The 26,784-nt window shown below is 46.9% G+C and overlaps 1 protein-coding gene across 2 annotated transcripts; it reads right to left on the bottom strand.

Annotated features, from left to right (window-relative positions):
* Positions 1-922: 922 nt before the first annotated feature.
* On the bottom strand, positions 923-19,149 carry LOC105948225 (Fc receptor-like protein 5). 2 transcript variants are annotated; one of them, XM_012969460.3, is made up of 8 exons: positions 19,015-19,149; positions 13,489-13,749; positions 12,375-12,656; positions 9,888-10,163; positions 8,310-8,585; positions 7,699-7,974; positions 1,588-1,872; positions 923-1,210 (listed from the first exon to the last, which is right to left on the bottom strand). In XM_012969460.3, exons 1-8 carry the CDS (start codon positions 19,094-19,096, stop codon positions 1,116-1,118), a joined length of 1,833 nt encoding a protein of 610 aa, XP_012824914.2. In that variant the 5' UTR covers positions 19,097-19,149; the 3' UTR covers positions 923-1,115. The 2 variants fall into 2 exon arrangements, with proteins under 2 accessions (XP_012824914.2, XP_031748012.1); XM_031892152.1 differs by lacking the exons at positions 923-1,210; positions 1,588-1,872 and adding an exon at positions 3,751-4,048.
* Positions 19,150-26,784: the final 7,635 nt, after the last annotated feature.

The raw sequence follows: 26,784 nt of genomic DNA, 5'->3' as shown, positions 1-26,784 counted from the left end.
AGATCAGAACCAGGAAAGCCACAGGTATTGGGTAAGCATCACAAGAACCGTGGCAGAAGCACAGAAAGAAGGTAGGGACTCATTAGCCAGGCCAATAAATTCAGAGGCCAGTATACGTGCCAGAGGCCAGGAGAGGTGGGCAGTAAAAATAGAGTCCAGTATACAAGCTAGAGGTCAGAACCAGGAAATCCACAGGAATTGGGTAAGGAATTGTAACCCATCTTGGCACATTCACTTAATATTGGGCTGTATTTACAGGAGATATGTGTTCTCAGAGTAATTTTGATACTGGGAACTGGGAACAGCGCAGTGCCTCCACCTAGTGGACACTGAGGAACACACCTCTAGGGGATTTCCACTAGGAAATAATCACACACGGTTTGCAGCAATATCAAACTTTATGTAACTTTGAAATAGAAGGTAGAACAGCTTTAGGGATGACTGATAATCCTGTCCTGAGGAACTTGTGTGGGCTATCTATGGCTGGCACAGTCTCTGTAATTGCCCAGCCCCAACTTGGATCCGGATAGACCCCCAACCCTTAAATCAGTTCAGTCCCTTCCCCAAGAGCTCTTTAGTCCCCCCAGGTAGCGCTACCTGACCCAGAGTACCTTCCCTGTTAAAAAGGGTGGCTGCTCCCACGTAGCAGGTAACAGGGCAATACCTGTTCACTCAGGGGACACACACAGAGAGTTCCATAGAGGACTTTATACTCCCTGGCAGCCCAGAAGACTTTTATTCTTTCAAGTCTGAACACAACACTTTGTACTGACTGCTCACTCTGGATCTCTCTCTCTGCACTGGCAAACAACAGCAGGGGCTCCCTTTATAAACTGCTGGGCCCGCCCCTAGATTTTTGGCTCCAAAGCTTAGGCACACCTCTCCCAGACGTGCACTGGGGCAGCCAGCCAATCGGGTCCCTCCCCAGGCTGTAGCTAGGCTGGATGAGATCGCAGACTGAAAAACAGGGGACAGGGTTCTCTGATCCCCTACATTATACAAGTAGGCAAATGCACTCAGTTTATGGGATATAAATGGGCTAATTTCCATGCATAGTACTGCGCCAGCTTTTCATAAATGAGCCCTCTAATCTTGATTGGTGAGTGAGTCGGATGTCATTTATTTCTGCGCAAGTACAGGATAAGGGCAACAGGCACAAGAACCAACGCACCCGCAGCGAGCAGCCTGTAGCGGTATCTCTGACTCCTCTCTGGAAGGAAAAGGAGAGAATGTATATATATAATCAATCATTTATCGTTAATGTGTCTGTAACGTTCAAATGAGAGATATGGGAGACGTCATTGAACCAGGTTTCAACTTTCTTAATGACAATAAATTGCAGCAAGACACTCCGACCTATCCTCTTCAATCCCAGCCAGGGCACTGTCTGCAAGGATAACAGGTTAATTGGCTTCTGACTAAACTGCCCATAGTGAATATAATAGGGACCTTAGTGCACCCTGAAGGACCAAAAGGTAAATCATGTGAAATTACAGATCTTCCAGGCTTGATGCATTTTGGAAATACACATACCAATTAAGATGCTTTGTTATGCAATCTAAAATCCTTATACACTTGGCTCCATACCCTTTATCTGCACACGTATCCCTCTGCTTATCTTCCTCACATCACTGGTTGAGCTTCTGACCTCACAGCTGTAATTCCCCGAATTCTCCAGCCGGACGGAAGGAACGTGGTATGTGTCAGATAAACCGAATGCCTGCACGTTCTCCCCATTTCTGTAGAAAGCAAACTGCAGCTCCGTCTCCTCTTCCAATGGGTTACGAGTTGCGTGACAAGTAAAAGTCACGTCAGAGCCTTGTACTAACGGTGGCGATGGAATAACCGTGATATTCGGACAGGAGACCAGCTCTAAAACAGAACACATGATGAAATATTAGACAACTACCCTTACATCCGAACCAGACTTTTATTATTATTAACATTTATTTATAAAACGCCAACATATCCCGCAGCGCTGTACAATAAATGGGTTACATACATTGGGCATACAGAGTAACATATAAAGCAACCAATAACCGATACAAGAGGTGAAGAGAGCCCTGCCCAAAAGAGCTTACACTCTACATTATTATTATTATTATTAACATTTATTTATAAAGCGCCAACATATCCCGCAGCGCTGTACAATAAGTGGGTTTCATACATTGGGCATACAGAGTAACATATAAAGCAATCAATAACCGATACAAGAGGTGAAGAGGGCCCTGCCCAAAAGAGCTTACAATCTACATTATTATTATTATTATTAACATTTATTTATAAAGCGCCAACATATCCCGCAGCGCTGTACAATAAGTGGGTTACATACATTGGACATACAGAGTAACATATAAAGCAATCAGTAACCGACACAGGAGGTGAAGAGAGCCCTGCCCAAAAGAGCTTACACTCTACATTATTATTATTAACATTTATTTATAAAGCACCAACATATTCCGCAGCGCTGTACAATAAGTGGGTTACATACATTGGACATACAGAGTAACATATAAAGCAATCAATAACCGATACAAGAGGGGAAGAGAGCCCTGCCCAAAAGAGCTTACACTCTACATTATTATTATTATTAACGTTTATTTATAAAGCGCCAACATATCCCGCAGCGCTGTACAATAAGTGGGTTCCATACATTGGGCATACAGAGTAACATATAAAGCAACCAATAACCGATACAAGAGGGGAAGAAAGCCCTGCCCAAAAGAGCAGTTTCTGCTAATGTTATGATTTTTGATGGTCCCAAAGCTTAGCTTCTTAACAGCAGTCCAGAGCACACTGAGCATGTGCAGTGCCACTGACACGCAGAAGATGGACTAACATGATCCAACATGGGAGCTGCTGGGGACAACTGAAGGCCTTGATCATTACTGTTTTACAGCTGCTGAATCTCTGATAGAGAATATACAAAAGATCACACCGGGAGGGCTTTAATTAATAAAGAAGATAAATCATTATTATGTCATATTTCACAACAGTAATGAATGATTAGCGCCATTATAAGAAAAAGTGAGGTTACATCTGTAATAAAAGCTGAAGCTACAGCTAATGCCTGCAGTGCCAATTCAGAACCCTGTACTTATGGGGGTACTGAGAAATAGAAGAGTTCCTTGGAACATGTAAAATAAGACAGTGTGGTCTTTTTCCATCCAAGTATGATACACTTGATCATCTCATCGTCCCTATCTCACTGCAATAATTTGCCCTCCGCTACTTGCAGACATACAATATTAGATATAGGCCTTTCACAGCCAAACCAGCTTTAAGGTAAACTCTACTGGATCATGGAGTATTTGGTGAGGAGCTTACTGACCCTGGAGCTACAACATTAGGTTCTATACCCTGAATGATATAATTCCCCAACCTTTTATACCCGGGAGCCGTATTTAAACGGAAAAAGTGTTGGGGAGCAACACAAGCATGAAAAAGGTTCCTGGGGGTGCCAATAAGAGCAATAATTGGCTATTTGGTAGCCCCTATGTGGACTACAGAAGGCTCTGTTGGGATTGTACTTGGGTTTTATGCAACCAAAACTTGCCTCCTTACCAGAAATTAAAAAATAATCACCTGCTTTGAGGCCACTGGGAGCAACATCCAAGGGGTTGGGGAGCAACATGTTGCCCCCGAGCCACTGGTTGGGGATCACTGAGCTAGAGGAAGGGGCTCGTTTGGGGACATCAGTCTTTCCTTTGGGCCAAGTAGTTGCAAAAGTGAAAAAGAAATCACACAGGATTTTGATAATAAACTATTTATTTGAAGGAATGGAAGCCAAGGCGTAATATGATCAACTAGATGGTAGCAAATGTGAGACAGAATGTGTTAACTAGTTCCTGATGCAGCCCAGCTTGCAAGAAAGGTACGTGGTAACTAAAGCAACTAAAAAAGGTGAAGCTGTCTATATGTAGGAAAGCCAGGGATCATCTTGTGGGGTTTGGAACCCTGACTAGCCTTGCTGTTAGTGCACCATTACTTTAATTCTCTCCAGGCTTAGACTCATCAGATGTCTCCTTCTTTGTGTTTAGGTCAGAGCCTGGAAAAAAGGAAATGTAATTACTAATGTTGCTTATTATAAGAAGGTTTTATATGGGAGGCTAGGGATGGACTGGTCTGAATGGTTGTTGGGAAGTAATGAATAACTGTATGTGCTCTGCTCTTATTGGTGCAGTTCTTTGTAAGTAGCTGGGCAACTTATATCTACACACAAAGAGGGATCCACAAGATCTCTAAGATGGTAAAAGTTCTACTAGTGTACTATGAAGGTATCACGTGCTAGCTCTGTGGGGTTTTGGAAAGTCGGTGGCCTGTAATATGTATTAAGGAAAGTTCTGCGCCTCTGCCAAACCTAAAAGGCATGCATGTCAGCTCAGAAGAGGGACAATATCCCAAGTGTAGCTATCATAGATTGGACTGGTCTTAAGACTCTATCTCCTCTAAAGGTGGCCATACACGTAAAGATCCACTCGTCTGGCGAGGTCGCCAAGCAAACGGATCTTCTCCTGATATCCCCACCTATGGGTGGGCGATATCGGGGGAATTTAGGCCTATTTGGCCCTTGGGCCAAACGATCGAATTAGAACGACGGTACTAGGTGCAGTCGGTTCGGGGACCTCACCAACGAGCTGGTGCGGTCCCCTGACTGAATTTTTTAACATGCCCGATCGATATCTGCCCGATTTCAGGCCAAATATCGGTCGGGCAGGCCAGTCATTGTTTCCCCTGCATGGGTCGATAAGCTGCCGAATCGATATTGGCAGCTACAATCGGCCCGTGTATGGCCACCTTTAGTTATAAAGTTGTTTTTTGTTATGTCGGAATATAGGATAGAGACTAGGGTAAACTTATAAGGTCTGGACTGCAAAAAAGTGTTTTAGAAGCCAGTAATGAAGTTCTTGTAGTATTGTATGTAACATGTATTTGTTCTTGGTAAGAAAAGATGCCTTTATAATTTCATTGGTTGCTGTGGGAAGAGTAGGCCCTTCTCAGGGGCTGTTAGCCACATTAATGGGAGTAAGGTTGTAGAAAGTTCCTGAGGACCTTGAAAGCATTCGTTCATGAAACCTTGGAGAACTTGCCTGGTGGCCTGCTATCATTTACTGTAGTATACTTTAAAGGACCTTACTGGGCAAATTGACAATATCTGTCACTCTCTCCTCTTGTACCTTCAAAATAACTTTGTGGCTAATGTATGGCAAGGTAAGTCATAAAGTCATAAAAACTGGAATAGAATGCATCCATTCTGGATGAACAAAGGGGACTTTGGCAAAAGAATCAAAAGTACAAGTAATATATCTCAGACCGAAATGACCGAAAGGTACCCCATTCACAGCCCCACACATATACCTTCGCATACAAATAGCCTACTATGCAACGCATATTACAAAACAACTAACAGACAGAGACAAAAACAACCCAATCAACCAAATCTGGAAAGACAGGAAAACAATGCAAAACACATCGGCTATATACAAAACCATTAGAACCTTAATCAACCCAGACAGTGAAAAACTACATACCTTTAAATGGACAAACGAAATCCCCAACACGAACACATCTGATATTCTAAAACAACACACAGAGGCCATGAAACTGATCCCTGTCAGTAAATACCAAGACATGTCAATACAAATACTCCACAACTCCTACCTCACCCCAGAAAGAAGACACAAAATAGGCAATCTACCCTCAGACGAATGCCTTAGATGCCGCTCCCCAAAAGCGAATTTAATACATAACCTATGGTCATGTCCCAAAACGCAAATTTTTTGGAAAGACATAGCCTCATATTGGACACAGGTAACCGGAAAATCTCTTCAAATAAAATTAGAATGGGCACTATTCAGCACAACCAAGATCCATACACATCTAACAAAACCCGAAAAAATTTTGGCGGGGAGACTGTCGGCGGCAGCCCGGAAGACAATACTACACCAGTGGCTAACAACAGACACCCCATCCATAGTACTAGCAAAACAAAAACTACACCAAATCTTCTATATGGATTGGTTGGAAGCAACGACTAGAAAAGAACAAAATGCCACAAAATTCTTCAACACATGGCTCATTTACATTTCCTCCCTACCCCAAACAATCAGACACCTCATAGTCAACACATTTAGACAAACCGCATGGTACGATACGGAAACACTCAGAGAACACCCACTTATAATCGAAGCATCCCAATATCTCCAAAATACACAAAATCAGGAATCTGACCAACAAAACTACGGATCCCCCAGGAGTCAACAAACAAACAGAATGCTGGCAACATGCCACCAGTGAAAACCCACTCCCACAAGGCCCAGGAAAAATAAGGTATGAGCTGAAAGTTAAAGTTTAAATGTTACCATAAATGTTAAACCAGATACTATCTATCAATGCACACTGTCTACCAACCGTAAACGCAAAGAAACATGACAACAAACATTGTAATTGATATGTATGACGAACCAAATAAAAACAAAGATAAAAAAAAAAAAAAAGTACAAGTAGAAGAGAGAAGGGCAAAATGAAAAAAGGAAACAGAAAGAGGACAACACAAAATGCAAACACTGTGGGTTTGGCAGAAACATCCCATTACAGTTTGCACCCCAGGTACTAAATCTAACATTGTAACATAGAAATTTAAATAAAACCTGCCTAACTGCTAGATGAGCCAGAGAATGGTCTTCCTTGGATTTTCTCTTCTATATTGGGCTTTACCTGTGCTTTATAAAGAGGGATATGACCCTCTTCTCTTGCAAATCTATATGCCCCTTTTAATACAGCTCAGAACCTTGTTTGCCCTTGCAACTGCCTGGCATTGCTTGCTACAGCCTAGACTATTATCCACAGTTACCCCCAGGCCCTTCTCCATAAAGTATTTGCCTAACCTAGTCCCATAAAGGGTATGGGTTTCTTGCATTTATCCACATTAAATCTCATCTGCCTCCTAGCGGCCCAGATTGCCATTGGTCAAGATCCTGCTGCAAGAATGCCATATTCTGAATGAAATTAATTGGGCTGCATAGTTTTGTGTCATCTGCAAACACTTTAATTACAATACATGATGGACGTACGTCTTTTTTCAACCTAACTTACTATGTTACTATGTTTGCTCACTGATCTACTGTCTATAATATGCAGAATTGTTTCTGTTAACATTTAGAAACATATATGATTAGCTATCCTGTTTCAGGTTCTCTGATGTTCTGATGTTCTATGATGTTATTATTGGGTGGAACTGTATCACCTTAGATCGGAGTTCTTGGACTTTTTTGATTCAAGCTCCCCTTTGAGATCCAACATATTATTTGTGTCCCCCCTTAGCTCACACCAAATATAAAAACATTGTCATTAGCCATAGTTCCAAGAATATGTATAGGAAAGTGTTCACCCTAAATATCACCCTAAAAGAACTTCAGATTGAGCTAAGGGTATCTAGGTGGGGGAATAGGCCTTCTACCCAACTCTTACCACAACTGGCTTTTAGACTGGGCATCCCTTTCCTAAGTTCTGTCTCCCAAGGGAGCCCAGCACCACAAGAACATATGAAACAATGACGGCAGTGGAAATTGTTTGACCTTATTAGTTTAATGGATCGTTACCCTGCCATGTGTCGTTGGCCAAAAGAGCCAACAAAGTCTTAAGAGCAATCCCAAAATGTAACAATTTGGAAAAAAGAAGCCCAGATTTTATACTGACCTTGTACGTGGACATATAAGTGGCGTCTCATTTTCTTCTCTATGACCGTTGAAATTCTCAGTTCACAAGTATAGCCTCCAGAATCCCGAACCTGAGCCGAAGGAACTCTGTATATATTAGATGGGCCGAATTCCTGCACCTTAAACCCATCTTTGTAAAATGCAAACTGGGGGTGCGTAGCCATTTCCGGGGCCCATGGTCGGATATAACATTTTATTCTCATGCTGTCGCCTTCTGTAACTGCAGTTGGTGCCACATCTATATAGAGGTAAAGCTCTACGAAAATGAAACAAATCAATATTACTATTAATGGGCATCCGTGTAATTAGGATTAGGAAAAAAAATAACAATAACCAGGAGAAAACTGGTTGGTGATTGGCTTTAGGAGACCATGAAGTTGTCCCAATGAATCTCATCAACCCAAATATGGAGCCATCAGCTGACTGAAGATCAGTAGATCCCCATTTTTCTGCTAATTGGCCTGCCTACCCATGGTGCTCTTAAACCTTAAGATCAGAGCTCATGAGAAGATGACTGTCCACAATTCATATATTTAAGATGTAATTAACTAAAAGAAGAAGCAGGATGCACAGTTACAGTTGGACTCTCACCTTGGATGGTAACGTAGTTATTTTGGCTGGTTTTTGCCTCCCCGCTGGGGTATCTTGCTTCACATTCATACCTTCCTGCATTGTGCAGTTGAGCAGCTGTCACTTTGTATTCCCCTTGTGCCGAGAGACTCTGCACGACTTTCGAATCTTTGTATAAAATAAAGCGAGGGTTCCCTGGTCCTCTCCACTCAGATTTAATGTCACAAGAAACCGTCATGATGGAACCTTCTAGCACCTCTCTTGGACTGACTGATATTGATGGAGTAGGGAAGAGTTCTAGTAGAGAAAAAAACTCAATGTAACTGTCATGATGGAACTTTCTAGCACCTCTTTTGGACTGACTGATATTGATGGAGTAGGGAAGAGTTCTAGTAGAGAAATGTAACCGTCATGATGGAACCTTCTAGCACCTCTCTTGGACTGACTGATATTGATGGAGTAGGAAAGAGTTCTAGTAGAGAAAAAAAACTCAATGTAACCGTCATGATGGAACCTTCTAGCACCTCTCTTGGACTGACTGATATTGATGGAGTAGGGAAGAGTGTGTAACCCCTATTACCCAAGTTCTAGTAGAGAGAAAAACTCAAAGTAAAGAAAACCTTTTCATATATGATGTACTATGGATCATTAATTTGAACCCCACCAAATATCTTCAATATATATTCTTTGACATCCACAAGAAGAATAAGTGAATTGCTTAAGGTCAAAAAGAGATTGTCAGGAAGTGAAAACTAGGGATCCACTTATTTAGCCAGCAACTTGAGCTGTCCAGTTGGGTCAGATCCAGCCTTTTGCCCAATGGCCATAGACATAGGGACCCAGATTGGCCAATAAAGGCTCGATGTCTTTCAGTATTTAGATGAATGATCAAATAAAACTACTGTCACTTCTATTATGAAGAACTATCGTTCCATCTACAAATAAAGTATACAGACATATGTTTGCCTGGCTCTCCCATAGCTAAGTTTGACAGGGCCAAAACTAGCCAAATGCCACTTCAAAAGTAGCCCAAAAATATCACAATATCAACAGTAAAAAAAGCCTAAAAAATAAAAGAAGGCATATATTGGGAGGTATGTCACAGCAGAAATGGATTTAGAGTATTGCATTTACCCCAGACATGATACTCATTTGGGTGTGTTTAACTACAACTCTCAGAGGCCCCACATCACAGTACAAAGTAGTAGTACAGTCTCATACCAGACAGAAGGAAGCAGATTGTAATGCAGACAGGTTGGGGCTGAGAGGTTAGAAACAGCAGCAAAGCAGAGCAGAAAAGGGAGCTTCTTTCTACACTGGTCCCATTGCATGCTGGGTAATGTGGTTTTACATTAACCTTGGCTGTAGGCTTATTGTTAAATACAAACGACATTACCCAACAAGCACTGGGAGAGGCATACCAAGTAAAAAAAGAAAAAGTTGGCTAGTTTTCAAAGTTCAAACCCGCCAAGGCTCCAAAAAGTATCCCAAATCCATACCCTGGCGGGTTTGTACTTTGGAAAGCCGCCTGAGCTTAAAGTTAGTAGCCCAGTATGGCAGAAAACCCGCCAACCTGGTAACTCTCCTTCCTATTCTTACCTTGTACTCCCAGAAATGAGGCGGTGCCAAACTTCTCTACACTACCATTCAAAGTTTTGGCCACACAGAGATAGGGCCCTGAATCCTTCAGCTGAACTGGATGAACTGTATATGTATTAGAAGGGCTGAATTTCCGCACGCGCCTTCCATTGGCGTAGAACTCATACAGCATCTCCGTAGGCTTGGCAAAAGGGCTAGCGTCGCACAATACGGTCAGGGCTTCGCCTTCTGTCACTGGATATGGACTGAAGTCTATCCCGGGGTAGGAGAACAGTTCTTGGCAAGACACGATCCATAATTATATATAATAAACATACAGTACATAGTTATTTCAACCAAAACCAAATGAACCTATATAAACCAATGAAAAATTCTGTACCATATTTGAATTAGAATCCTTTGTATTTTGCAACCACTTGAATGGGGGTATCCAAGATGGCGCCTATGTGCCACCCTCTATCTGCCCTTTAGGAATACGGCACTTGCATTCTAGGAGTGCAAACCTTTCTGCCTTGAGACACAAACCAAGGGGGGTTGCCAGGGGGATTTATAAATGAGGCCTTGGGGCTCCAAAGTGCATCAGTTGTGGAGAGAGGTTGGTTACAAGTAAATGGGCCAAAAGTTACAGGGTTTCTCGCCTTCTCCTTCAGTATTTTATTAGCTCTGCGCTTTGTGATATAAAGTACTGACTCATTTCCTCTTGTGCTCAACCACTGAATTGCCTAATAATGCCTCTTAGAACGCTCTTTCTCAATAAAAATGTCTGTACATGAAGCTCATCGATGTTGTTGCCGTATATGCACAGTAGTGATGTGAGAGAAAAACTTAACCAGCTCCCAACCCACCCACTCCCAAACCCAAACAGACCCGCTCCTAACCCAAACCCACCTGCTGTCTAACCCACTCCCAACCCAAACCCACCCAAACCCACCCGCTCCCAACCCAAACCCACCCGCTCCTAACCAAAACAGACCCACTCCTAACCCAAACCCTCCTGCTCCCTAACCCACCCACTCCTAACCCAAACAGACCCGCTCCTAACCCTAACCCACCTGCTACCAACCCAAACCCACCCGCTCCCATCCCTAACCCACCCGCTCCCATCCCTAACCCACCCGCTCCCATCCCTAACCCACCCACTCCCAACCCAAACAGACCCATTCCTAACCCACACCCAACTGCTCCCAAACCCAACTGCTCCCTAACCCACCCACTCCTAACCCAAACCACCCGCTCCCGACCCAAACCCACCTGCTCCCTAACACACCCGCTCCAAACCCACCCGCTCCCTAACCCACCCGCTCCAAACCCTAACCCACCCTCTCCCGACCCAAACCCACCTGTTCCCTAACCCACCCACTCCCAACCCAAACAGACCCGCTCCTAACCCAAACCCACCCGCTCCCAAACCCACCCACTCCTAACCCAAACCCACCTGCTCCCAAACGCACCCGCTCCCAACCCAAACCCACCCGCTCTCGACCCAAACCCACCCGCTCCCGACCCAAGCCCACCTGCTCCCTAACCCACCCGCGCCAAACCCCCCCGCTCCCAACCCTAACCCACCCAACCCTAACCCACCCGCTCCCAACCCTAACCCACCCGCGCCCAACCCAAACCCACCCGCTCCTAACCCACCCAACCCTAACCCACCCGCTCCCAACCCTAACCCACCCAACACTAACCCACCCAACCCTAACCCACCCACTCCCAACCCTAACCCACCCAACCCTAACCCACCCACTCCCAACCCTAACCCACCCAACCCTAACCCACCCAACACTAACCCACCCAACCCTAACCCACCCACTCCCAACCCTAACCCACCCACTCCCAACCCTAACCCACCCACTCACAAACCAAACCCTATTCGACCTGCCATTTCCCCTCTATTTATACACCTGCTCACCTATGACATCACAGAAGGCACCCACCTATAAATCTGGAAGCCACAAGCCTGCAGTGTAAGGTCACGGGTGGGGAGAGCAGGCAGAAGGGCTCAACCCAAACCCACCTGCAAATGTTTTGCCACTGTCGGCCCGAACTCTCCTGGGTTTCAGGGCCAGCCCCCACATCCCTACTGCACACACAAGCACTTGGGAAGAACCAGACAGGTAAGTAATGGTAGAATTAGGGGCCAGTAGAATGACAGTACATTTTCTGGAGCCTTTAGTTGACCTTTAAATACTATGAACAATATGGAATGAAACTTTAATGGCACTGTAAGTTAACCTTTTCTTCTTAGACAGCAGCATCCAAAGCTAGTTTGCAGTTAGTCTTCATTTATTTTTTGTGATATGGGAATATTTACATTTCTTTTCCTTTATTTAGTTGCTGGGGTCAGTGACCCTGACAACCAGATAGCATTTAGCCATAATAATGCATATTAAAAGTTCATTTGAAGATGGACTACCCCATTAACACATATTTGGGGGTGCTTTTTGTAACCCTGGGGGGGGGGGCTGGGGTGTACAGTATGCACATTACCTTCTATCTCAATTAATGTCTCATTGCTTGATTTCCTCACAGCGCCATCCGGTGTTTTCACCTCGCACCTATAATCTGTAGAGTCCTTCTGCTGAGCCACGGGGATTGTGTATTGATCGGAAGTGTTAAAGTCGCGCGCCATATTGCCGTAAGCGTAGAACGCAAAGTGCAGTTCCACAGGCGCCAGCACCAGGCTGAGGTTGGTGTCACATGATATGGTCATGCCGTACCCTTCCAATGGCGACTCTGGGGTCACTCGGATTATTGGAAGGGAGAACGGCTCTAGAAATGGGAAAACAATGCAAAAATAAATGTTATAAAGGAAAAAAGACACATTCCAACATCCTGAGATCTAAAGAGATTGAAACAGGTTGTCTGCAGGTTGGGATATATGGACTGTACCATTGCTATTAAAGGGAAACTATACCCCCAACAATGTAGGTCTCTATAAAAATATATTGTATAAACAACTCATATGTAAAACCCTGCTTCATCTAAATAAACCATTTTCATATAAATATACTTTTTTAGTAGTATGTGCCATTGGGTAATCCTAAATAGGAAACTGCCATTTTAATTACTAAGTGCCGCCCCATGGGATCATAGGATTCACAGTGCACACAAACAAGCCAAGGCACACATACATGCTAGGCCCCATCAGCCAATGAATGGGCAGAGTTCTGCCTTTTGCTCCCACACTACTTCCTGTTACAGTTAGAGCTGCATTATTTCCTGTCAGCTGATCTCTGAGGGAGCACACAGCCCATCACTAAATGGCGGCTCAAGGGAAAGGATGTAAAAGGGCAATATTTACTGATATATATATTCCAGTTTGGCGAGATTCTTTAATAGGCAACTTAATATAATATAAACCATCTGTTGGTTACGTATTCATTCTGGGGGTGTAGTTTCCCTTTAAACCAGTGGTTCTGGGTGCACACAGGGACATAATTCCTCAAGTGGGTTAAGGCCTTTTATTTTTATATTAAAGCAAGGCCATAGTGGAAGTCTCCTATTGAGTCTTCTCTCAATAGACTATCAACTCTGGTCTCCTCTGTCTTCTTCCCCAACTGTCCGTATTACAATCTGCCATTACCTGCGCCGGGGAACTTACCATCAGTAACATTCAGTGTGACCCCCTCACTCCGGTTGCTGCTAACGGTTTGGCACTGGTAGCTCCCACTGTCTTCTCTTGTAGCTTCATGGATTGTATAGTTCTGTTCATATCCATTTAGCTTCTCATCGTCCTTATACCAGGAATAACTCTGGTTTATTTGGGCAGTAGGCACCAAGTGGCAGGTCAGAGTGACGTTTTCCCCTGCGAGTGCCCTGGCCCGAGGTGGGATGATGGTTACATGGGGTCCAACTGCACATCCTATCAAGCAAAGCAAGGCTGTCACTTGCATAAAAGATTATTTAAGCCAGGGGTCCTCAAACTACAGCCCGCGGGCCAGATCCGGCCCCCCAGGGTAACTTACCCGGCCCTCCACTGCGTCCTCACCTCTGGCAGCGGAGAGAGAGGACTCAGCGGGACGGGGAAGCTGCGAGGGAGAACGGACTGAGGGGAGCTGGAAAAGGTAGGACCCAGTGGGCAGAGGAAGGACTCAGCAGGCAGAGGGAGTACTCATTGGGCAAAGGGAGGACCCTGGGGCAGAGGGAAGACCCAGCGGGCAGAGGGAGGACCCGGGGCAGAGGGAGGACTCAGCGGGCAAAGGGAGGACCCAGCGGGCAGAGGGAGGACTCAGCGGGCAGAGGGAGGACCCAACGGGCAGAGGGAGGACTCAGCAGGCAAAGGGAGGACCCAGCGGGCAGAGGGAGGACTCAGTGGGCAGAGGGAGGACCCAACGGGCAGAGGGAGGACTCAGCAGGCAAAGGGAGGACCCTGGGGCAGAGGGAGGACCCAGCGAGCAGAGGGAGGACCCGGGGCAGAGGGAGGACTCAGCGGGCAAAGGGAGGACCCAGCGGGCAGAGGGAGGACTCAGCGGCAAAGGGAGGACCCAGCGGGCAGAGGGAGGACTCAGCGGGCAAAGGGAGGACCCAGCGGGCAGAGGGAGGACTCAGCGGGCAAAGGGAGGACCCAACGGGCAGAGGGAGGACTCAGCAGGCAAAGGGAGGACCCAGCGGGCAGAGGGAGGACTCAGTGGGCAGAGGGAGGACCCAACGGGCAGAGGGAGGACTCAGCAGGCAAAGGGAGGACCCTGGGGCAGAGGGAGGACCCAGCGAGCAGAGGGAGGACCCGGGGCAGAGGGAGGACTCAGCGGGCAAAGGGAGGACCCAGCGGGCAGAGGGAGGACTCAGCGGGCAAAGGGAGGACCCAGCGGGCAGAGGGAGGACTCAGCGGGCAAAGGGAGGACCCTGGGGCAGAGGGAGGACCCAGCGAGCAGAGGGAGGACCCGGGGCAGAGGGAGGACTCAGCGGGCAAAGGGAGGACCCAGCGGGCAGAGGGAGGACTCAGCGGGCAAAGGGAGGACCCTGGGGCAGAGGGAGGACCCAGCGAGCAGAGGGAGGACCCGGGGCAGAGGGAGGACTCAGCGGGCAAAGGGAGGACCCAGCGGGCAGAGGGAGGACTCAGCGGGCAGAGGGAGGACCCAACGGGCAGAGGGAGGACTCAGCAGGCAAAGGGAGGACCCAGAGGGCAGAGGGAGGACCCAACGGGCAGAGGGAGGAATCAGTGGGCAGAGGGAGGACCCAGCAGACAGAAGGAGGACCCAGCGGGCAGAGGGAGGACCCAGCGGGCAGAGGGAGGACTCAGCGGGCAGAGGGAGGACCCAACGGGCAGAGGGAGGACTCAGCAGGCAAAGGGAGGACCCAGAGGGCAGAGGGAGGACCCAACGGGCAGAGGGAGGAATCAGTGGGCAGAGGGAGGACCCAGCAGACAGAGGGAGGACCCAGCGGGCAGAGGGAGGACCCAGCGGGCAGAGGGAGGACTCAGCGGGCAGCCGGAGGGTGGACGGACCAAGAGCAGGAGCAGGAGGGGTGCTGGAAGAGAATACAGGAGTGGGCCATAGTTTGGTGGGGGGAAGGGGGGTGGTCCGGCCCCCTAACAGTCTGAGGGGCCATTGAACTGGCACCTTGGTAAAGAAGTTCAAGGACCCCGATTTAAGCACACACCACATCCAGCCCCATCATCAATAATACAAACACAAACAGTTTGGCCAAATATTGGTTGAATCCAGTGGCGTAGCGTGGGCTTTCGTCGCCTGGGGCCGACTGGAAATTTGCCGCCCCTCTATTTAGTTATTCTTAAAAAAAATAGACAAAATAAAAAAAGCAGCCCCCTCCACACAGTGCCCCCAATTGCCCTTAGACAGTGCCCCCAATAGGAAGTGCCCCCATACACAGTGCCCCAATTTCCCCATACACAGTTCCCCCATAGACAGTACCCCCAAAGACCTTGCCCCCCCCACAGAAAGTGCCCCCATACACAGTGCCCCAATTGCCCCATACACAGTTCCCCCAATAGAAAGTGCCCCCATACACAGTGCCCCCATAAACAGTGCCCCCAATTGCCCCATACAAAGTGCCCCCAATAGGAAGTGTCCCCATACACAGTGCCCCAATTGCCCCATACACAGTGTCCCCATAGACAATACCCCCCAAAGACCTTGCCCCCAATAGAAAGTGCCCTCATACACAGAGCCCCAATTGCCCCATACACAGTGCCCCCAATAGGAAGTGCCCCCATACACAATACCCCACAAAGACCTGGCCCCCCCCATGGAAAGTGCCCCAATTTCCCCATAGACAGTAGCCCCCACACAGTGCCCCCAATTTCCCCCATAGTACATACCCCCAACAGACCATCGGCGGCGGCTCCTTCTCTCTTACAGGCAACAGGCGCTTCTATAAGGTTGCGCCTCGTCGCTGACGTGTGACGTCATACGCACGGGCGCAACCTTATAAAAGCGCCTGTTGCCTGTAAGAGAGAAGGAGCCGCCGCCGATGGTCTGTTGGGGGTACGCCGCCCCTTCTGATACGCCGCCCGGGGCCATGGCCCCCTCGGCACCCCCCTCGCTACGCCACTGGTTGAATCTGAACCCTAATTTGCCCAAACAAACAAAAAACATGAAAAGAGTGACCTACATTTAAAGGCCCATTTACTAACGTTTGTATTTTGCTCGTACAGTATTTCTTGAGAGAAAAATTGTGGATTTTACTGATTCTAAACGACCAAAAACTCATCATTTATTAACCGTAAAAACCACGAAAAACACTAATACAGGACGAGGCCATCCAACAGCTAGCGAGGTCATGCAGAAGGCAATGGCCGCTGTCCTTTTTCAACTGGAAGATCTTTCTTTGCTTCATGGTCTTAGAGGTTTTCGGGTTTTTCCAACACGTTCGTTCATTAGTATAAATTAATAAATAGTTCTACCCCTCACTCCCTTCCCCTTTAATGAAGCTCCTCCCTTTCCATAATAGCTGCCTTCATAAAAACACATTAAAAAAAGACATAAAAAGCTAATAATAAACGTTCCTTCCAATTTCAACAAAATGGCGCCGGCCTGCTTGCTGTGATTGTGAATTCCAGGACTGATGAAAAACCAGATTTACATGATTTATATAGTGTAAGTAACATTTATTTTGCAATAGAAAAGGATTTGGTATTATTTGTTAGGGTGACAGATCCCCTTTAATATCCTGAATGAAGGAGAGATTTCAGTAACACAACCCGTGTGTAGGAAGTGCACTTTTCGGTTTTCTTCCTTCTGAAACAGCCTTTGTGCAATGGGCACCAGGGTCGGACTGTACCCCCAAGGTGCCCCCACTGGCCGTGTCCCCTCCACCACGCCCCCTAACCCCCTGCAGGGGCGCCCAACGTCCTCCCCTGACGCGTTTCACTTACGCACGCTCAGGGGAGGACATCGGTGCCATGGGGAAGTGGCAACAGGGATCAGGTCTGGGCCACCAGGGCTCGGACCCACCGGGTTTTTCCCAGCGGCCCAGTCTGACCCTGATGGGAACCAACACGTGTTGGTGGCTGGCAGCACTAGGACCTTTTGTGCCAGTAATTGGACAAAGCAGTCTACAGGGTATGTCTTACCCCAGGCCTCACCGCTAAGGATGGACCTGACATTGAATACTGTTATATACAGTAACTAATTATGAGTTGATAATAAATTGCATTCAGGGGTGGGCCAAGCCGACCGGGCGCCCTAGGGCACCCTAGGCGGGGTTTGCGACGCGATAGATCAGTGCTGTCCAACTTCTGCGGTGCCGAGGGCCGGAATGTCTCACGCATACATGGTGGAGGGCCGCTAATGGAAGCCACTCCCCCCTTTTAAACCACACCCACTTCAAACCACACCCATTTTATCACAATGGTGGTAGTGCAGCAAAAACCCAAATGCTTGGTCCTCACTGCAGGGATATCAACCATCATTCATATGTGAAAGAATTATATTATGTCCTGCTAAGGCACACCCTAAAATCCATATGCCTCCTCCTCCCCTGTGGATAGCAGAGCAACCCCCAGTACATAATTACACACCTTAGGGACCATTTAATGGCTATTTCCAACTGCTAACAAACTCCCACAACAAACCCCTGCCAGGTTCACCTCCAACAGGCAGCATAGGGTAGCAGTCTACCTGCCCTACGCTACCTGTGAATGTCATACTCTGCCTGCCTCATGATGCTGTGTCTGCCATATGCTGCCTGTGTGTGTCATACTCTGCCTGCCCTATGATGCCTGTGTGTGCCATACTCTGTCCTACCCTGCCTGTGTGTGCCATACTCTGCCTGCCATATGCTGCCTGTGTGTGCCATACTCTGCCCTACCCTGCCTGTGTGCCATACTCTACCTGCCATATGCTGCCTGTGTGTGCCATACTCTGTCTTACCCTGCCTGTGTGTGCCATACTCTTCCTTACCCTGCCTGTGTGTGCCATACTCTGCCCTACCCTGCCTGTGTGTTCAATACCCTCCCTGTCCTATGCTGCCTGTTTGTGCCATACCCTCCCTGCCCCATGCTGCCTATGTGCCATACTCTGCCTACCCTATGCTGCCTACACACAGGCCTGAGGTGTGAACAGGGGAACAATGGGGGTGATTACAGCCTGAGCCTGAGGTGTGAACACTGCAGGGGGTAAACAATGCAGAGATTAAAAGGTGTGAACAACACAGGGGATAACAATACAGCCTGATTACAGCCTGAATCTGAGGTGAGAACCATGCAGGGGGGGGCAGTTAATCTCAGTACTGATACCATTTAAAGCTTATACAAGGGTAAACCATCAAAGCAGCCAGACAGGTGGGGGGCCACACAGAGGGGGGTCGCCAGTTGGACAGCACTGCGATAGATCATTCCCCCCACCGCATGACAAGCGTCGGGGCAATGACTAATAGAGCGGACTAGGGGTAGGGAGGAGAGGTTCCTGCCTGGCGCCCCCCAATGGTTGCGCCCTAGGCAGCTGCCTCTTCTGCCTACCCCTAGTTCCGGCCCTGATTGCATTTGTTTCTAGTAGATTCAAGGGGTAAAGATACAGTGGATTTATGCTGTTCCCCCCGTGAGGTTTATAATTTGGTTGGACCCTCTTTGTTATATAAAAAGTTATAAGTAAATAATGAAGTTGAATAGACTGGGGATGGCGTAGGGGGCAGTAGGAAGTACAGAAAAGCCGAGCCCCCGGGTACTTACGGAATAGGGACACACACACCAGAGCGGAGAGAATAACAGGGTTCGGTGCCGGCATTGTGATTGCAGAATAAAATGTCTTCATCTCCTCATTTCAATCTGACCTTCTTCCGCTTTCTGGGATGAAATTATGTTTTGTTTTTTTTATTTGACAGTTGCATTTCTTCATCAGATTCAGTCTCCCCCTTTAGCCCAATCACGGGTCTGCATTTGCTCACGTTCCTTCCTGTATATTAACCCTCTGAAAATTCCCTCTTTCCATTAATCGTGAATGTATGTGTGTATATCTTTATTTATAAAGTGCTACTTATGTACGCAGCGCTGTACAGTAGAATACATTAATACAAACAGGGGGTTATTAAGATAATAAATAAATACACAGTATAACAATAAATACAAATAAATACAGTTGCAACAAGTTAAGAGTCAAAGGCACAAGAGGATGGAGGTCCCTGCCCCGTAGAGCTTACAATCTATATGGGAGGGTAAGAGTCAAAGAGACAAGAGGATGGAGGTCCCTGCCCCGTAGAGCTTACAATCTATATGGGAGGGTAAGAGTCAAAGGCACAAGAGGATGGAGGTCCCTGCCCCGTAGAGCTTACAATCTATATGGGAGGGTAAGAGTCAAAGGCACAAGAGGATGGAGGTCCCTGCCCCGTAGAGCTTACAATCTATATGGGAGGGTAAGAGTCAAAGGCACAAGAGGATGGAGGTCCCTGCCCCGTAGAGCTTACAATCTATATGGGAGGGTAAGAGTCAAAGACACAAGAGGATGGAGGTCCCTGCCCCGTAGAGCTTACAATCTATATGGGAGGGTAAGAGTCAAAGGCACAAGAGGATGGAGGTCCCTGCCCCGTAGAGCTTACAATCTATATGGGAGGGTAAGAGTCAAAGGCACAAGAGGATGGAGGTCCCTGCCCCGTAGAGCTTACAATCTATATGGGAGGGTAAGAGTCAAAGGCACAAGAGGATGGAGGTCCCTGCCCCGTAGAGCTTACAATCTATATGGGAGGGTAAGAGTCAAAGACACAAGAGGATGGAGGTCCCTGCCCCGTAGAGCTTACAATCTATATGGGAGGGTAAGAGTCAAAGACAAAAGAGGATGGAGGTCCCTGCCCCGTAGAGCTTACAATCTATATGGGAGGGTAAGAGTCAAAGAGACAAGAGGATGGAGGTCCCTGCCCCGTAGAGCTTACAATCTATATGGGAGGGTAAGAGTCAAAGGCACAAGAGGATAGAGGTCCCTGCCCCGTAGAGCTTACAATCTATATGGGAGGGTAAGAGTCAAAGGCACAAGAGGATGGGGGTCCCTGCCCCGTAGAGCTTACAATCTATATGGGAGGGTAAGAGTCAAAGACACAAGAGGATGGAGGTCCCTGCCCCGTAGAGCTTACAATCTATATGGGAGGGTAAGAGTCAAAGACACAAGAGGATGGAGGTCCCTGCCCCGTAGAGCTTACAATCTATATGGGAGGGTAAGAGTCAAAGGCACAAGAGGATGGAGGTCCCTGCCCCGTAGAGCTTACAATCTATATGGGAGGGTAAGAGTCAAAGACACAAGAGGATGGGGGTCCCTGCCCCGTAGAGCTTACAATCTATATGGGAGGGTAAGAGTCAAAGACACAAGAGGATGGAGGTCCCTGCCCCGTAGAGCTTACAATCTATATGGGAGGGTAAGAGTCAAAGACACAAGAGGATGGAGGTCCCTGTCCCGTAGAGCTTACAATCTATATGGGAGGGTAAGAGTCAAAGGCACAAGAGGATGGAGGTCCCTGCCCCGTAGAGCTTACAATCTATATGGGAGGGTAACTTACAGACACAAATAGGCAAATGTAAGTGCTGTAGGTCACAGTGGGTGACACTACAATATAAGTGTCAATATAAGTACAATATGGTGAATGAAAACACGTAGGGCTCACCTATGGGCAGGTAAAAAGGATAAGTAAAATGTAATATAAAACTGCTCAGGGTGCTTTTCTAAGCACTTTTGTAATTTATATGCATTATTATATTTTTTTTAATTTATATAACTTTTTAGGGTTTTATGAACTGCCATTATAATAAATTTTGTATTAACAGCACCACCTGCTGGTTACAGGAACTGACCAGTAGGTGGTGCTGTTGTTACAAACTTCATTATATTGGTAGTTAATATGTATGTTTATCTTTATTTATATAGCGCTTATATATATATATATATATACTTATGTACCCAGCGCTGTACAGCAGAACAATAAATGAATGCAACAGGGGGTTATTAAAATAATAGATAAATACAAAGCATGATAATACAAATAAATAGGTATGGTTGCAATAAGGGGCAGCAAGGCAGAAAGGTTTAGGAAAAAACCCTAAATAATAAAACGCTAAATAGCTCTGTAACTGAAAAAAAAATAAATAATGAATGTAAAGTGCTTAGAAAAACACTCTGAGCAATTTTCCATTCAATTTGTTTTTAAGGTTACTCATCCTTGCATCCATTGGCATCCATTTTAGTGCAGCCGCACTTGTTGCTGGGTTCTTTAATGCCCCCAACAGTCAATATTATTTGCTGTTTTTGTGCTTCGGTATCAGATGATTGGGTCGTCTGGTCTCTCTCCTGCTCATAAAATTCCCTTTGGGCAGACATGATTGGGTGACATTTATAATTCAGCATAAATCTAGTCTATGTATTGATTTGTTTGAAGCTGCGGAACGGTATAAACCCGTGGCATAAAGCTACATGGCGACAGGAAAGCTATAAAAGATGTGGGAAAGCTGATCTCTATAATAGGTGTATCCTCCTTCCCCTCGTTATCCCCCTCTATTCATCCCTAGGTCTGTAGCCCACTCTGCCCTGCAGAAAGTAAAAGGGGCCCTCCTTTCATACAATGGAATCCCGCTGAGTCTTTATCACCATGGGAATCACTGACAATACCCCAGTCTGTAGGGATGTACCACAGTGCGGAGACTGGTTTCTTAATCTTCTGTCCATTCGGCTAAACCTAATCTGTTTCTTCTCTCTCTCCCTTTATTTCAGATGGAGATAGAAAGCATTGAGGATCTATAAATGAGAAATATAAATCACTTTTGATAAATGTCATTGCACGTGAGCTGTAGTGCTACAAACAAGTCATTCAGATCCGTTTAGAGACGTCACACTGTGACCTCCAACACTGGTTGGGTAGGCCACCATTAGGGTGTTAGACCTTCCACTGAAGCATTAGCTGAGGACCACCATTTGAGAAGAAGCCCCCCATTGTGGGCACTTATAAAGGCATATGGGTGTAGATAGTTATGTGTAGTTCCTACTTTAGACAGTAGGTGGCCTAGTGGTTGGGCATTGGTTAGGTCTGTCCCAAAGGAAATATCTAGAAAGGGGGAGGACCAGTGATTTAGAGCCTATATATGGGGCGTGGCACTGGGAATGAGACTCTTTTTGACCGATGTACCACTCCATGGTAACTTCTGTAGGACTGAGGGTTGCCACCTCTCCTGCCCAGGAACTCCGGGCAGGGAGGCGGGGCGGGGTGGGGCTACAAAGCAGTGATCGGTGATTGGCCAATTGGCACGTTAATCTTAAGGTGGCCATAATATAATACAATCTTTCGTGCAACCAGTTGTCTGACTTCGTCAGGGTTTAATCATCAGTTATGGAGGTAGAAACAATAGGATTTCTACCTCCTTCTGCTGATTCAGCCCTGAAGGTAGATTTTGCTTGGGCACCCTCAATGGCGCCCGATCAAAATCTTTTAACTCAACGAGTCAACCGATATCCGCAGCCTTTTGCAATATTGGTCGCCTCGTGGAGCCACCCTACATGCACCGAATATTGCACAGAACGAGGTTTTGTACAATACCATTGGTGCGGGTATGGCTGGCTTTAGGGACTCCTGCCTGGTTTTCCAATTGACCCAAGTAGTTTTGACCCAGATAGCCCTACCGATAACCGGGTTGTCCAGGTCGAAACAAGACAGGTGGCAACCCTAGTAGGACTAGTTATTGAACGGATATGGGACAGTGGAGCTCACTGCTGGAGTGGTGGTTTACACTAGCAGAATATAGTGTTGCCATTTAGCAGGGCTGTGTTTTATTCCATTACCTAAATGATCCCATTTCACACGTTTTGCTGTGAGCATATAGTATCACCTTATCTGAAAATTCCCCTTATCCCTGCTCTATGGAAACAATGATAACCCTGATTCAGATATAGAGAATTATTTCCAATTTATGCACTAATATATATGGATGAGCTGTTTGGCCAATTTCATCCTGGCAGAAGGCCAATTGCTGGTTCATCCTCTTAAGGTGGCCATACACGTTGGTGATGTGGCCAAGCGAGTGGATCTTCTCCCGATATCCCCCACCTACGGGTGGGCAATATCGGGCAAATCCATGCTAATTCAGTCATTTGGCCCTGGGGCCAAATGATCGAATTAGAACAACGGGTATAGGTGAAGTCGGTTCGGGGGCCACATCAACAAGCCGATGCGGTCCACAATCCGACTAAATTTTTTAAACTGCCCGATCGATATCTGGGCGATTTCAGGCCAGATATCGGTCGGGCAGGCCGTCGGTAGTGCCCATACACGGGCTGATTAGCTGCCGAATCTGTCTAAGGGACCAATATCGCCAGCTAGAATCGGCCCGTGTATGGGGACCTTTAGAGGGCTTAGGCCGAAGCCACATAGGGCTGATTCAGCGCCTGTAGACAAATGGAGGCCAAACATTACATTACCCAGCCCAGATAGCAGATATGTCTGCCTGTGTATAGACTCTTCCTGTATATTGAGTATCACATAAGTATGTGCAATTATAATGCTGGAAGCACTGCGCTAATGGCTAACATATTAACCTGCGCCCACATCATTATAATTGCTTTGTATTTGCTCCGTTCCCTTTCCCTCTGGGCTCTCAGCCAAACTGGAACCATATCATTCACATAATGTACAGTAAGTGGCCAATAGCTACGTGCAGCGGTTTGAGTACTTAAGTGCTATGGTTTCCCAATCAATGACACAAAGGGAAAGTTCATCAGAGAACGACCAGAATTAGTTAGCAAATTAGGTCCATAGGAACAACATTAGAAATGGGAATCATGCTCACTAGCACTAATACAGAGTGTAAGCTTGTTGCAATAGGGGGGTTAGCACTTCTACCTTGCAGGGCTGGGGTTCCTAGGTTCGATTCCAACAAGGGAACAATATACAAGGGGTTTGTACGTTTGCCCCGTGTCTGTTTGGGTTTCCTCCAGGTACCCTGGTTTTGTTCCATTGGAGTTTCAGCAGCTATTTGGTTGCTAGGGTCCAAACTACCATAGCAACCAGGGTGTGGTTTGAATGAAAGACTGATATATGGGAAGGAGAGGGGCTGAATAGAAAAATAAGCAATATAAATGAACAATAACAATTAAACTGTAGCCGTTTAGTCCCAGACCAGACACACTTACTGCTGGCAACACATTATTGTGCTGTGTATGTATTGGCACCAATAACCAGAACTATCTAACTCTATTTATTCCTACTATTTGTCTTTCACTTTCAGCGGCTGTGCAGAGACGCAATGGCCTGCCCCTCATCATCATCATTTATTTATATAGTTCCAGCAAATGACGCAGCGCTTCACATTACATTTAAACAAACAGGGACCTGAAAAAGATGAACAAACAAGGGTATTCAGAGTAACAATAGGATCACAAGAGCTTACAATCTACATTGAAAGAAAAGGAATGTGGATACAGATTGATGATTTATGCTACATATATAAATGTCTGATCATTTGAATAAGTTATGTCCTTTGTACCAGGCAAGGGAAACAGCATGGCAGCTCCTTCTCCTACACAGGGAGGGAGGGTTCTGTGCCCACAGTAAGCTATAATAGCTCTTTAGAAATGAATGATAATAATACCCTCGTACTGGCTGAGGGGAAACAGTTAGCCTGCAACTTTCAGCTACTTCTCTAGTCATGCCGGTACCATATCTCTCTTATAATGTAGTTCAGCAACATCAAATCCCCAGTCCTTAAACCAGAGAGTGGTGCTGCCCCACTGCAATCCATTTATACTGCTGATATTAGGCCCTTACACCAGTCCCTGCCACTCAGCTGCACTCCCAATTGTGGTGGGAAGGAATCCCCCAGACACACACTGATCCCTTGTGCAATTTATAATTATAGCCTGTTTGCCGGGAATGTGTCCAGCCCTTCCCATCATGCCCTGGCTCAGCCCGGCAGCTCTGCTTTCCCTCCCACACTCCATATACACACAGGCAGGTTAATTGGCTCCTAATAAAACTGCAGAGAGAGAGAGAGAGAGTGTGTGTGTATGTGTATGTGAGTGTGATAGGGGCCTTAGATTGTAAGCTCACTGGGGCAGGGACTGATGGGAATGTGATAGGGACCTTAGATTGTAAGCTCACTGGGGCAGGGGCTGATGGGAATGTGATAGGGGCCTTAGATTGTAAGCTCACTGGGGCAGGGGCTGATGGGAATGTGATAGGGACCTTAGATTGTAAGCTCCACTGGGGCAGGGGCTGATTGGAATGTGGTAGGGACCTTAGATTGTAAGCTCACTGGGGCAGGGACTGATGGGAATGTGATAGGGACCTTAGATTGTAAGCTCACTGGGGCAGGGACTGATGGGAATGTGATAGGGACCTTAGATTGTAAGCTCCACTGGGGCAGGGGCTGATGGGAATGTGATAGGGACCTTAGATTGTAAGCTCACTGGGGCAGGGACTGATGGGAATGTGATAGGGACCTTAGATTGTAAGCTCCACTGGGGCAGGGGCTGATGGGAATGTGATAGGGACCTTAGATTGTAAGCTCACTGGGGCAGGGACTGATGGGAATGTGATAGGGACCTTAGATTGTAAGCTCACTGGGGCAGGGGCTGATGGGAATGTGATAGGGACCTTAGATTGTAAGCTCCCCTGGGGCAGGGACTGATGGGAATGTGATAGGGGCCTTAGATTGTAAGCTCACTGGGGCAGGGACTGATGGGAATGTGATAGGGGCCTTAGATTGTAAGCTCACTGGGGCAGGGACTGATGGGAATGTGATAGGGACCTTAGATTGTAAGCTCACTGGGGCAGGGACTGATGGGAATGTGATAGGGACCTTAGATTGTAAGCTCACTGGAGCAGGGACTGATGGGAATGTGATAGGGACCTTAGATTGTAAGCTCACTGGGGCAGGGACTGATGGGAATGTGATAGGGGCCTTAGATTGTAAGCTCCACTGGGGCAGGGACTGATTGGAATGTGATAGGGACCTTAGATTGTAAGCTCACTGGGGCAGGGGCTGATGGGAATGTGATAGGGGCCTTAGATTGTAAGCTCCACTGGGGCAGGGACTGATGGGAATGTGATAGGGACCTTAGATTGTAAGCTCACTGGGGCAGGGGCTGATGGGAATGTGATAGGGGCCTTAGATTGTAAGCTCACTGGGGCAGGGGCTGATGGGAATGGGATAGGGACCTTAGATTGTAAGCTCACTGGGGCAGGGACTGATGGGAATGTGATAGGGACCTTAGATTGTAAGCTCACTGGGGCAGGGGCTGATGGGAATGTGATAGGGGCCTTAGATTGTAAGCTCACTGGGGCAGGGGCTGATGGGAATGGGATAGGGACCTTAGATTGTAAGCTCACTGGGGCAGGGACTGATGGGAATGTGATAGGGACCTTAGATTGTAAGCTCACTGGGGCAGGGGCTGATGGGAGTGATATTTCAGGGGAATATATCGGCACTATATAAATAAAGGATAATAATAATAATGAGGAGGCACAGGGCTCGGCT

This window comes from Xenopus tropicalis, chromosome 8, assembly GCF_000004195.4.
Source record: "Xenopus tropicalis strain Nigerian chromosome 8, UCB_Xtro_10.0, whole genome shotgun sequence".
In the NCBI taxonomy this organism is placed as follows: Eukaryota; Metazoa; Chordata; class Amphibia; order Anura; family Pipidae; genus Xenopus; species Xenopus tropicalis.
This window is presented reverse-complemented; position numbering and strand designations above follow the sequence as displayed.

What these genes read in the sequence shown, in the direction of transcription:
- LOC105948225 (XM_012969460.3), bottom strand. Translation starts at nt 19,096, where the DNA reads ATGAAGACATTTTATTCTGCAATCACAATGCCGGCACCGAACCCTGTT. An exon ending in CACACTGAATGTTACTGATG is followed by an intron (nt 12,657 to 13,488) that starts GTAAGTTCCCCG and finishes TCCCATTTCTAG; the next exon opens with AGCCGTTCTCCCTTCCAATA. An exon ending in CTTATATGTCCACGTACAAG is followed by an intron (nt 1,873 to 7,698) that starts GTCAGTATAAAA and finishes GTTCTGTTTTAG; the next exon opens with AGCTGGTCTCCTGTCCGAAT.